Source organism: Callithrix jacchus, chromosome 12, assembly GCF_049354715.1.
Source record: "Callithrix jacchus isolate 240 chromosome 12, calJac240_pri, whole genome shotgun sequence".
Classification (NCBI taxonomy): Eukaryota; Metazoa; Chordata; class Mammalia; order Primates; family Cebidae; genus Callithrix; species Callithrix jacchus.
Window position 1 is genome coordinate 97,209,008 of NC_133513.1, and position 12,401 is coordinate 97,221,408.

General features: G+C 40.6%; 1 protein-coding gene across 9 annotated transcripts in view; it reads right to left on the reverse strand.

Annotated features, from left to right (window-relative positions):
- The window catches only part of CFAP43 (cilia and flagella associated protein 43), a 100,058-nt gene that overhangs the window by 76,436 nt on the left and 11,221 nt on the right, over positions 1-12,401 (reverse strand). For 8 of the 9 annotated variants that reach the window (XR_013525115.1, XR_013525114.1, XR_013525113.1 and 5 more), the window contains 3 exons: positions 6,427-6,594; positions 4,169-4,319; positions 414-573 (listed from right to left, as the gene is read on the reverse strand). Coding sequence is in view for 5 of the 9 variants with exons in the window: in XM_002756581.7 (XP_002756627.4) it covers positions 414-573; positions 4,169-4,319; positions 6,427-6,594 (479 nt within the window). In the remaining 4 variants the exon portion in view is untranslated. Of the gene's footprint in view, positions 1-413; positions 574-4,168; positions 4,320-6,426; positions 6,595-12,401 lie in introns of those variants that run through there. The other variant, XM_078346430.1, reaches the window with a different exon arrangement.

Sequence of the window (12,401 nt, forward strand, 5' to 3'; positions counted from 1 at the left end):
ATCATCAGCATGGCAAAAAGGGTTGGGATAGGGGGCAGAAAAGGGCATGATTAGCTGACTAAGCAGAATGGGCATATGTATAGAAAAGAATACAGCACAGTAGCCAAGAATTTGGACTCTTGGGTCTTATAGCCTGGGTTTAGGTGACAGCTCCAGTTTATGTGGATTGGGCCATGTTTCCTAATGTGTCTCTTCTGTATCATGGAGGTTAAGATGTCTCTCCTCATAATGTTGTTCTGAGGATTATATGAAATATGCACATAAAGTGATGGTAGAATGGCAAGAGCCTAGTAACAGCTAGAGGATAAAGAAGGAGGAATCAAAGATGTCTCCAGGAAGGAGAAAAATAGGGAAAATCAACAAAACCAACACCCATGGGTATACTAGGAATATGAAGCAGGGCAGTTTCTCACCCGATGGTGATTCCTCTTCTATCTTATTAAGCACAGTCACCTTCAAGGTGTCTCCATTAATCACTAAAAGATGACCCTCTTCACAGCCAATGTACAGGTCACTTGTTGGAGTCCAGCAATGCATAGTTGGGTGAAGCAAAGGATATAGATCATCTTTCGGCTTCAGGAAGAGAATAAAAGCCTTGTGTTAAGCAAAAACAATCATGGCTAAGAGCCAGAGAAATACCCACCAGAACAACTGACAAAAAGGAACCATCCTTAACCCCATAGACACAGAAAACACGGGAACATTGAGCATTCATCACCTTTTTTTTAAAGGACAGATTGACTTTGTTGTATTATTTGTATATTTCATGCCCTCACAGCCTTAGATAGTTAGAAAATAAATACTTGTGTAACAATCTGGTCACCCAATGGGTCAAGAAAAAGGCAAACCACCTTCCCCACTCCAAAAAATTAAACTGCTGCTGAATAATGACATGTCTGTGGTGTCTGACTGAGATTTGATTTACAAGAAAAAGAGTTACTCACTGTTATCTCCATTATTGAAAAGTTTCTTGAGTTTTTTAAATGACATCTAACCTTAGACTATAAATCACAAAAAGAGAGACTTATCTGGAATGAAAATAAGCTCAAAATCTTAAACAAAACAAAAATGTCTTTCATTTTCGTAACACCAATGAATCTGTGTATACAAAACAAAATGTGAAGATTAAAATTTGAAATGTTCTGGCCTTGGTATGTTAAACTAGTATTGGATGTGTTTTTTTTTTCTTCCTTTCTTTTTTTTGTTTTGAGACGGAGTTTCGCGCTTGTACCCAGGCTGGAGTGCAATGGCGCGATCTCGGCTCACCGCAACATCTGCCTCCTGGGTTCAGGCAATTCTCCTGCCTCAGCCTCCTGAGTAGCTGGGATTACAGGCACGTGCCACCATGCCCAGCTAATTTTTTGTATTTTTAGTAGAGACGGGGTTTCACCATGTTGACCAGGATGGTCTCGATCTCTTGACCTCGTGTTCTACCCGCCTCAGCCTCCCAAAGTGCTGGGATTACAGGCTTGAGCCACCTCGCCCACCCGTTTTTTTTTTTCTTGAAGACAAACGTGGGCTGGTCTTCCTGTCACTTTTTCATCAGTAAATATATTCGATGCCATTTAAAAAAGAATGTGATTATATAGATTATGTAAGCAGGAACAATAGTTTATAATTCTGAGATGTTTAAAAAGAAAAGGTACTAACAGTGTTTAAAACTGTTTGTTGATAATACCATCTCCTTTTTCAGTCCTCTAGAATCAGAAATCATTTTGATCACTTGATAACAAAACATGAAAAATTGCAGTCCAATTTATCCTGCTTTAGAAAATGTAAAAATCCACGTTTCAAAATATTTGAGTTTCTAAAAGAGATTCCTATTTAGCAACATCTGTTTGAAAAAATTAAAAAGGTAGATGGAAAAAGGAAATTAGATACTTGAGATTAAGTTCAGGATCTAGGATCCAATTTCTGCCCAGATAACATCTGTCTTTGATTTTCCCCGTGCTGCCACTTAAAACTGGATACATTTCTAATGCCCTAAATAAGTTGTGTAATGTGACTCAGGGCTATTTAAAGGCCTGTAATGTATCCTTCTGGCGTTAGCTATGAAAAGATAATGGGATTATTTAATGTTTGTAATTTTTTAAAAGTCCACAGCTTATCAATTTTTAAGAACTTATATAGATCGAGTCATTGTTTATTCCCTTGCCATTGGTACCCAGGTCACAAGAAATGACATTGAAGGAGAGAACAGAATCAAAACATTTGAGATCTATTTTTGGTTATGCTTTCACTCATTGTACAGACATCAATCAACGTTTTAAACATTTTCCTCACTTTATTTTGCTACAAAATGAAAAAGTAAACTACTGGGAAAATGTCTAAGTTAAATACAACGAATATGGCTTTATTAATAATCCCTGAATGATTTAGGGATGTCAGTCATGACATTACATTTCTGCTTTCAGAAAAAGTTTGAAATACACTGAGTGTAAAAGTCCTAGGAAATAAAGATGTCTGCCTAATCTATCCACATAGCAAAACTGCATGTGTACCCCTTACATTTATACAAATAAAAAGATTTAAAAATAAAGATGTCTATTATGAGCATTTTAAAATAGTAACTTCACATTTGAGTATTTAAAGAAGGCATTTCATAGCACTTTTCAAATGACAAGGACAATCGTCTGAATTTTAAATGTTTTATGCAGAGTTCATCATGTTTGTACAAAATGTGAAATATAAGGGCTCCTACACATATTTTCTGCTCAGAAAAACCCAATTTGAGATAGTAAAAATTTAGGGGCTCTAGGCACCAAATACTAAACATAGAAAAATTTGAGTTGAAAACCTAGATGGCTGATGTCTTTGTTCTTACTTTGCTGCCCCACTGTGGCTGAATGTAGTTATATTTCCAAGACTAAGACCTGTGCTATAAAAGGAACTATGGTATCCACAGGGGATGGGTTCCAGGACTCTCCACCAATACCAAAATCTGTGGATGCTCAAGTTCCTTACATTAAATGGCATCGTATTTCCATATAACCTACACACATCCCCCTGCATATTTTTCTTTATTTTCAATTTTAAAAAATTTTTTTCTCCCATAAAGTCATCTCTAGGTTACTCATACCTAATGCATGTTATATAAATAGTTTTTACACTGTATTGTTTAGGAAATAATGACAAGAAATCAAAGTGTGTACATATTTAGTACAGATGCAACCATACAACTTTTTTCTGAATATTTTGATCTGCAGTGGGCTTAATACAAAGAAGTAGAACCCATGAATACAGGAGGTTGACTGTAATCTCTTTCCATCATTTATAAAGTTGAATTATTGTCATTCATTAGAGGAAATATTAAGGGCATGTAACCCTTTCTCTTGCTTGCCATAGATATTTTTTAATGAACTAATCCTCACACCGAATTATTTTTATTTTTGTTATTATAATTATTTTTTGAGATGGAGTCTCTGTCACCCAGGCTGGAGTGCAATGGCACTATCTCAGCTCACTGCAACCTCCACCTCCCGGGTTCAAGCAATTCTCCTTCCTCAGCCTCCCAAGTAGCTGGGATTACAGGCACCCACCATCATGCCTGACTAATTTTTGTATTTTTGTGGAATGAACGAATGGGGGTGTAACATTTGGCAAACTGCCCATTTTGAAACTTTCTTCTGCTGTTTCCTATGGCCTTATTCCTCGCTCCCGGGTTTGCTCCTACTTCTGTGATTGTGCCTTCTCAGACTTCTCTTTTGCCCCTGGGCTCTTGCTCCCTTCTCTTCTCTTGCAACCTTTCTCTCTTTGCTCATCACACCACCTCAGTGCTCCCGCCTCAGTGCTCCCACACCGCCTCAGTGCTATCCGTGAGAATGACTCTGACAGTCTCACCTCTCCTCCCTAACACTAAGTCCACTTTGCCAACTTCCACCCAACATCTCCACCTCGGTATCTTCCCTGCACCCCAAATTGTGTATGCCCAAAATGGAACTCACACCTGGGCCCCCTGTTTCTCTTAGCAATGCCATCATCATCCCAGTAATTCAAACTCAAAACTCCAGAGTCTTGCTCTCTCACAGTCTCTGTGGCTAATCTATATGAAAAACCAAGATGATCCTTTCTATCCTGCATTTCTCATGGGATGGTTATGACAATCAAGACAGCAGGCTTCCTAGACCTCAACCCATTAAGTAAACAGGAAGAGATGCCAGGTAATTACCCGGAAAGTCTCTGCCTCTTCACCTACTAGCCCGGCGATGGCTGACAGTGGCAGCACAGGTCCATAGATGAGATCTTTTGGCAACGACTGGGGAAAAACTACATCCGTTTCATTAAAAAATGACCCATCTTCTAGAGGTAGTTTTACCAACCTATAGACAAAAGAGACATCAGAACAATCAGAGGCAGAGAAACTCCTTATTGAGGCAGCCACTGCATATCATTGTAAGTGAGGTGGGGAGGTATTATAACTTATAAAAATCAAATAAGAAAATAAAAGCCAAATGATAGATTTAAAACTATATAACAGGTTGTAAAAAGACAAGTTAAACAGTTTTAAACTAAGTACTTAGGGATTATAAAAATTGTTGAAAGTTAATATCTAAAGCAGGAGTTGTAAATTCGAACACTGGATGGGGGTCAGGCAGGTGATACGTGACTGCTGAGGATGGTAGAAAATGGGAAAATATTTTTCCCTCCTCAAGGTGGCAGGTACCAATCAGTTCAAGCCAAGAAGATTGTTGATATGTGAGAATTTTAATTCCAAAATTTCAAGAGAAAACCACAACCTGGATATTTATGAGAAATCTCTCAAATTTTAAATATTGGCAATTAATTCAAATGAAAAACACTGTAGGCAAAAATAAATACATATTTAAACATATTTAGGCTGTATTCAGCTACTTTTATAATCTCTGATATCGAGTTCTATTCAACTTTATCATATATCTAAATTTATAAAGGTTAACTTGGAGAACTGGCTGTTTCATGCATTAAATTAAAAACTTCCTAGCCGGGCACGGTGGCTCACACCTGTAATCCCAGCACTTTGGGAGGCCGAGGCGGGTGGATCACGAGGTCAAGAGATCGAGACCATCCTGGTCAACATGGTGAAACCCCGTCTCTACTAAAAATACAAAAAATTAGCTGGGCGTGGTGGCGCATGCCTGTAATCCCAGCTACTCAGGAGGCTGAGGCAGGAGAATTGCCTGAACCCAGGAGGCTGAGGTTGCGGTGAGCCGAGATCGCGCCATTGCACTCCAGCCTGGGTAACAAGAGCGAAACTCCATCTCAACAAAAAAAAAAAAACAAAAAACAAAAAACTTCCTTACCTAGACTTTATGAACAATAAACAATTTTAAAAGCCAATCACATAAAAACAGCACCTACTACTCAAATGTAAGGCTTAAGTGTGTTTGAATCCTGCTTGCTTCGTGAACCAGGACAATCCACTTGTTTTGTCTCCCATTTTATTCGCTTATAGAAAAGTCACAACTCAGTATTCAGAACCTGAGTAGAACGTTTGAGAGAGGCAAAGGGAGAAAAGGGTGTAATAAGTTACTTGCCTGCCCTCACAAGGATCTGATAGAGATACCACCCACTTTTATTAAAAGGTGCAGTGTTGTCAACTCTCGCTAGAGACAGATTTGGCCATTCAATGGGGTATTGTGAAAAAGAAATTGAGACATAAAGAGCACTGAGCAGAAAGAAGTGCTTCTCTTAAGTGTCTCCATTTTGAAAGCTTTATTTACTAGCTTTAGATTCTCTTAAGACAATTTATCAAAAATTGCAATTTCAAGGGAATACTTTGAGGTCTCTTAAAATCGAGAGATCCAACATCTCTTCAACTTTGACTTCAAGGAGTACAATGAAACTGGTCAGCTCAGTAGCACCTTGAATCTTTGAGCTCTTTCTCAACAAAAGCACTCATTATCACCAGGGCATTTTTCACAGAATTTCTCTTTGACCCAGCTCTATTTAAACAGGTAACTCCCATGGCTTCACTATACACAACTACCCTTTCCTTGTGGATAATGCGGCTGAATGTATAATCTGCATAATTTCTATATCTAACCATTACTTATTTTTGAAATTCTGGTAGGGCAGCCAAGTAATAGCCAAAAGTCTTAACTGTCCTTTTTATACAACAGGCATCTTTTAAAATAGTAAGGACAAATAAAATTTTGGAAAATTAAATTATGTTGAAAAAAGCTCGCAGAGAACGCAATATTTTCAATAAATTCATTGGGAAACAAGTCACAGATAATTTTTTTGAAATGCATAGAACCACTCCAAGGTAATCACAGATGTAGAAAGATGTTATAACAAGATAAGCTGAGTGTATATATGTATGTGTGTGTTATGTATATATACATATGTATAAAGCCACTTAATTCATCAAATTGACCCAATCACATTACATGAATGCAAACAAAGACCACCATGTTACTATTGTTGTATAGTAACAAAGTCTCTTACCCTGCTTTGAAATAATGCTCCTGTTTACTTCTTTCAATGGTCCACACGCTCACTGTACTTGGGCTTGATAAGCACAGCTGGCGCCAGTTCATGGGGTTAAAGGACATTTGGTTCACATCCATACCAGGCTGTGATTTCTTGCACAAAATGATATTTGATTCCCAGTTCCTTAAAGAAAAACAGCATTTGACGAAAATGAATGTATTTGAATTTCATATATTGAGAATATTTACCTATTTTTTTAAATTTATGTAAATTGGGATATAATTTATGATGCAATGTATATAATCGATGACATTAATGTCAAATTTATAAATAATTTTGCTTATCATTGTATTGTATCCTAAGAAAACAAAATAACTGTATGTTTTAAAAACATACTGTCAGATGCTATACCAAGCCTATTTTATCCTCTTTATTAAATTTGCAATTAAACTCAGCCAAACCTAGAAAATGAAATATATCATCATATTTGCTACAAAACAAGTGTAAGTGCCTAAATCTGTAAGTACTACATGTGAGTACTCCACATGGATCTGGGAGTACTTTTCTCATCCATGCCAACTGATCATTTTTTGAGTTTTTAAAATTAAAGTGGTGTATTTTAAAATGGATTTATTCATTTACCCATTTAAGAGAATATCCTGAACTCCTACCATGAACAAAGTCCCTTGCTAGATGAAAGAAAAGGAAAAATTAAATGCGAGCTATGCTCTCAAGGAGACAGAACTCCATTCAGAGTTGTAATTAGGAAACTAGAGCTAATATTTATTGAACTCAGCTTTTCTTTCATTCCCTCCTGCCCTCATCTGTTGTTCCCTATCCCCTGACTATCACATCAACCACACTCTTGCTGAAATCTCCAGTTCCCTTGATCCTTTGACTTTTTGCCTCAGGTACCTGGCAAAGACAATCAACCCTGAATGGATACAACTGAAGCCTGGGGTGCTGGAGACATGGGAACAAACAAAACCGGGTATGGCAGTGATACTATACATTTGTGGTTGCCAGCCCCACCAGACCCTCAATAGGATCTCCAGTCCTGCTATGTTTCTCTGGCCAGTTCTCTCTCTCTCTCATTCTCTAAAATGGCCATTTAAAATATTCTCCTCTCTCCCGAAACTTCGAACTACTTCCTTCTCATTGTTGGTAAATGGTCTTGATGCCCATGAATAAAATAGAGGCAATCAGCTGAGAATTCCTGCTCTCAAGTATAACTAATCTTTATGGTCTGCATGGTTCTCTCCTCCTCCAATGGAAGGTATATCCTTCCTCTTACCTAAGGCCAATTCTACCACCTGTGGCTCTGGTTCCCATAGCCTTGCTTCTTAGGGACACTGGCTTACCCATGATAACTGCATCTTCTGACTCTCCCTCTGTCCTGACTTCTCCCTGTCAACACACAAGTGCCTTCCCTCAGTCTCACCTTTTTATGTCCCTCTCTCCCCTCTCCTCTGAGCCAAACTTTTTGAACAAGTTGTTCTAAAGTCACTGCCATGGCTTTCTCATCCACACTCTCCTCATCCCAGGATATTTGCATCCTGTCACGACCATTCCATTGACATGGCTATGCTAGATATAGTGAACTCCAAGTTTATCTTCAAAGAATCAGTATGTCAGTATGTTCAGCGCTCTTATTCTTTAATTCTCTGTTTTAAAGTTTAACTTCCTTGTAGTTTCAGTAAGCAACCTTTTCTGCCAGTCCTAATCAGTAGTTCACATCTGTTCCTCTGGTCCCCTGCTCTGTCCTGACTCATCCTGATCACCTGCCTGGTCACCTGCTCTGATCACCTGCTTTGACCTTGGTCACCCCTGGTTACCTGCTCTAACCTGTTCCATAACCATCCTTCCTGCCAAACTACCCACCTCACCACTCCAGCTCTTACCCCTGCTCCCTTTAAAATAGCCAATCAGAATTAGCTTAGACTGTCTGGTCTAACCTTAGCCAATAGAGGAACAACATAACAGCAGGGGCTACCTCCATCAGGATTAAGAACCCCTTCCCCTCTCTTGTCCAGATGTGTGCTCGCCATTGTTCTATCTGTGTGAGCCACACCCTTCTAAAGAAGTAAATTGCCTTGCTGAGGAAATTTATATTGGAGTGCTACTTCTTTTGTGGCACTGAAAATTTACATGTAACAGCTATATCCACAGACACTTCATCCTAAATCCAACAGACATTTATTGGTCATTGTCTAACTTTACCTCTACAGAACTAGGCACTGTTCACCACAATCACCTTCTGGAATCACTCTTAGACTCCATCACACACCTCTTATGGGACAGATCCTCTCAATTGTTTCTGAGCCCTTGACCACCTCTTCTGCTTAGCTGACTCAGTGGCTGTCCAATTCTGTGTGCTCTTTGACTAACTTCATGTAGGCACACCACCCCCCGTGCCTCATCTCACACCTGTTTCACATGCCCAGAGGCTTCAGTGTGGCTCCTGGGGACAAGATGCAGGAAGTCATGACAAAACCTGAAAGTGTAAAGGAGTTACTGCCCTGTGCAATGAAGCTTTGATCTATAGGATAGAGGAGTCGGTGGATAAATTATCATCTCCTTTTCCCTTCCCCACCCACAGTCTGTCACTGCCTGAAGACTGTCCTGATTCACAGCAGTTCATAGAACCTCTCAGAAGACTACCTTTGAGATAAAGTAATCAATCGCACTTGGTACCAAGTGGTGACCAGCAAGGTAATGTGCCCTCAGACTGGCTCTCCCGCCCTGGGATCACACACCCTACCAAAGACAGGTGCATGAGCTCTTGACTCAGCCTCTGCTTTCCATAGAACCCAGGCTGAGGCACATTCTAAAACCCTCCTTGCCTAGTTTCCCTCCTTCTTTCATGGCGGGAAAGTGGGTCCCTTCCATTGATATTCCTCTAAGTTCCACCTTAGGCTTTTCTTGAGGTGTTCTTATTTACATTTAGCACTTTGGTTATCCATTGACTTAACTATTCCTAAATGTTTATCTCCAGCCCTCTCTCCTGAGCACCAGTCCTGGATATCTGTGGCAAGGCATTAGTCCCCCAACATTTATTCTCCATTTCTCCCTCTGAGTAACAGAACCCCCATATATTAGCCAGACACATATGGGCACTCACAACAAAGACCATATGACTCAGTGCCCCCCTTGAAGCTAACTGTGGCTTATGGCAGAGCGGGTCAATGAATGTAAGTGGCAGTCGTGTGTGCACCTTCCAAGTCCTGCATTTCAACAGAAGGTTTGTGGCCTTCCCCTCATCCTTTTCTCTTCCCATTGGCTCCCAAAATACAGGGGTGGTTCCTAGAGTTTCTCTGCTGTTTCTAGAGTGTTGACCTCATCACTAGTCTCTAACGGGGTAAATACTAGAGATGAGGGCAACATGCTAGGAACAGTGGAGCAGCATTACAGTGGGATACTGGCTGCTGACCCCGAGGAACCACCATACATCCACAGATGCTTGGGCCCAGACAATTGCATGTGAAAGAAGCAAACACCTGTTGGTGATATGGGTTTCTGTGACCACAACTGACCCTAAGCCCTAACTGATCTATCAGCTGCCAACTAGTTATCTCCATTTGTTCATCTCAAGCAGTCATAGTTCAGTTTGTCTCCCAGCTCACCTTCCCCCATTGCCTCCTCTAAGTTCCCTGCCCTCAAGCTCTCATTATCTCTCTGAATAGCACTACAGTGTCCCTAAGTTTTCCAAGTCACAACTCTGGGTATAACCCTAGGCCCATCCCTCTTCCTCAGCACCACACCCAACATTTAGTCAGTTACGAGTCCTGTGATGCTACCTCCTAAACGCCTCCAAAATAGTTTCACTTCCCTCCTTCTCTACTCCCACCCTAGTCCATGGCACAGTCATCTCTCACCTGGACCACCACAGCCTCCTAATTGATGCTCATGCCTGGTTTCCTTCCAATATACCTTCCACAATACAAAAGTATTGGAGGGAAACAACCGGCTGGAAGGAGTCTTCTTAAATGCAGACATAATGGGCACATCCCTGCTTAAAACCCTTTAATAGCTTCACATTGCCTTTAGGATAAAAGATTTGTCCATTAGCATAGCTTATACAGAGGGTGAGTATCCTTCGCAGTATGCCTAGGAGAAATCCAGTTTAGGCTAAACCCAGTTTAGGTGCCCTGCATTCATTAGCAACACCCCCTTTCAGGACTCTCTAAAGCATCCTAATGTGGATGATAAACCACATGGTCACCTACTTATATGGCTGCTCATGAGCTGACCTCTGACTGTCCCTCCAGGCTTGCCTCTCTCATGGCAAATCTCTTGTTCCCATTACTATGACCTTTTCATTTAAACCTGCTGTGCTTTCTCTACCTCATGGACTTTGCACATGCCATTCCTCTGCCTGGGATCTTCTCTCTTCTCGTCACAAGGCTGATTCTTGCTCATCCTTTAGGTATTGCTATGGGTTGAACCGTGCCTCCCCCAAATTCCCATGCTAATATCCTAACCCCTAGCACTTCAGAATGTGACCTTGTTTGGAAATATGGTCTTTACAGAGGGTAATCAAGTTAAAATAGGTCAATAGGATGGGCCCTAATCCAGTAAGACTGGTATTCGTATTTAAAAGGATCATTTGGAGACAGACACACACAGGGAGAATGCCATGTAAAACTAAAAGCAGAGATCTGGGTGATGTGTCTATAAGCCAAGGACTGCTAGCAAACAAATGAGCAGAAGTTGATGAGAGGCATGGGAGCAGATTCCTCTGCCACAGCCTTCAGAAGGAACCAACCCTGCTAAGACCTTAATCTCGGAATTCTAGTCTCCAGAACTGGGAGACAATACATTTATGCTGTTTAAGCCACCAAGGCTGTGGTACTTTGTTATGGTAGGTCTAGCTAATTAATAAAAGTATCTGCTTAAACATTACCTCTTTTTCCAGGAAGCCTTCCCTGACCATCCCCCTATACCATCAGATTAGGTGAGGTACCCCTACTACATGTTCCCATTGTACCTTAGATTAATGAAAGCTATGAAAGAGCTTAAAAACCAAATGAGTTTAAAGCCCACTCAGCAACTTACCAACTACATAAGTTTAGGGAAGTAGCTTATAAGAACAAAAAATAATGAAACTTGGAAAAAAGAAAAATTGTGTTGGCTTGATTTCTCACATGGTATTGCAAGCATTTTCCAACAAGCCTCCTCAAACAAAAACCAGACTTTGTACCTTGTCTTGCCCCATATCTGGCACTCCTGGAGAATGTAACTTTGTTATCCTAGTATACTAACAGCCCCAATGTGATAAAAGCAGGCACGCTTTTACAGGTTAGAGTTTAACACTAGAACATATACAATGCTATGATTGTATTCCCTGGTAGAAAATAAGTTTAAGATGCTAAGGTTATAGGGATCTCTGGAAAGTTAATCATTCATGTATCTAACCTAGAAATTTTATTTAACCATTCCTTTTTCTAACTCTGTGTGTGTGTTCTGAGGTGGAGTCTTGCTCTGTCACCCAGGAGTGCAGTGGTGTGATCTCAGCTCACTGCAACCTCCTCCCAGGTTCAAGCAATTCTCCTACCTCAGGGTCCCGAATAGCTGGGACTACAGGCACCCACCCACCTGGCTAATTTTCATATTTTTAGTAGAGATGGGGTTTTGCAATGTTGGCCAGGCTGATCTCAAACTCCTGACCTCAGGATTAAATCCACCCACCTCAGCCTCCCAAAGTGTTGGGATTGCAGGCATGAGCCACAGTGCCTGCTGTATGTTCTTTTAAGCACTCAGGAATTGCTATAGTCCGTTTGTGCCCCCAAAATTTCTATGTTGAAATCCTAACCCCAATGGTGATAGTATTGGGGATTGGGACTTTTGGGGAGTGATCAGGTCAAGGGTGCAGAGCCCTCATGATTGAGATGAGTCTCCTTATAAAAGGGAGCTAGCTCATCCCTTCCACCATGTGAGGATATAGTGGAAATTATCATCAATGAATCAGGAAGCAGACCCTCACCAGACAC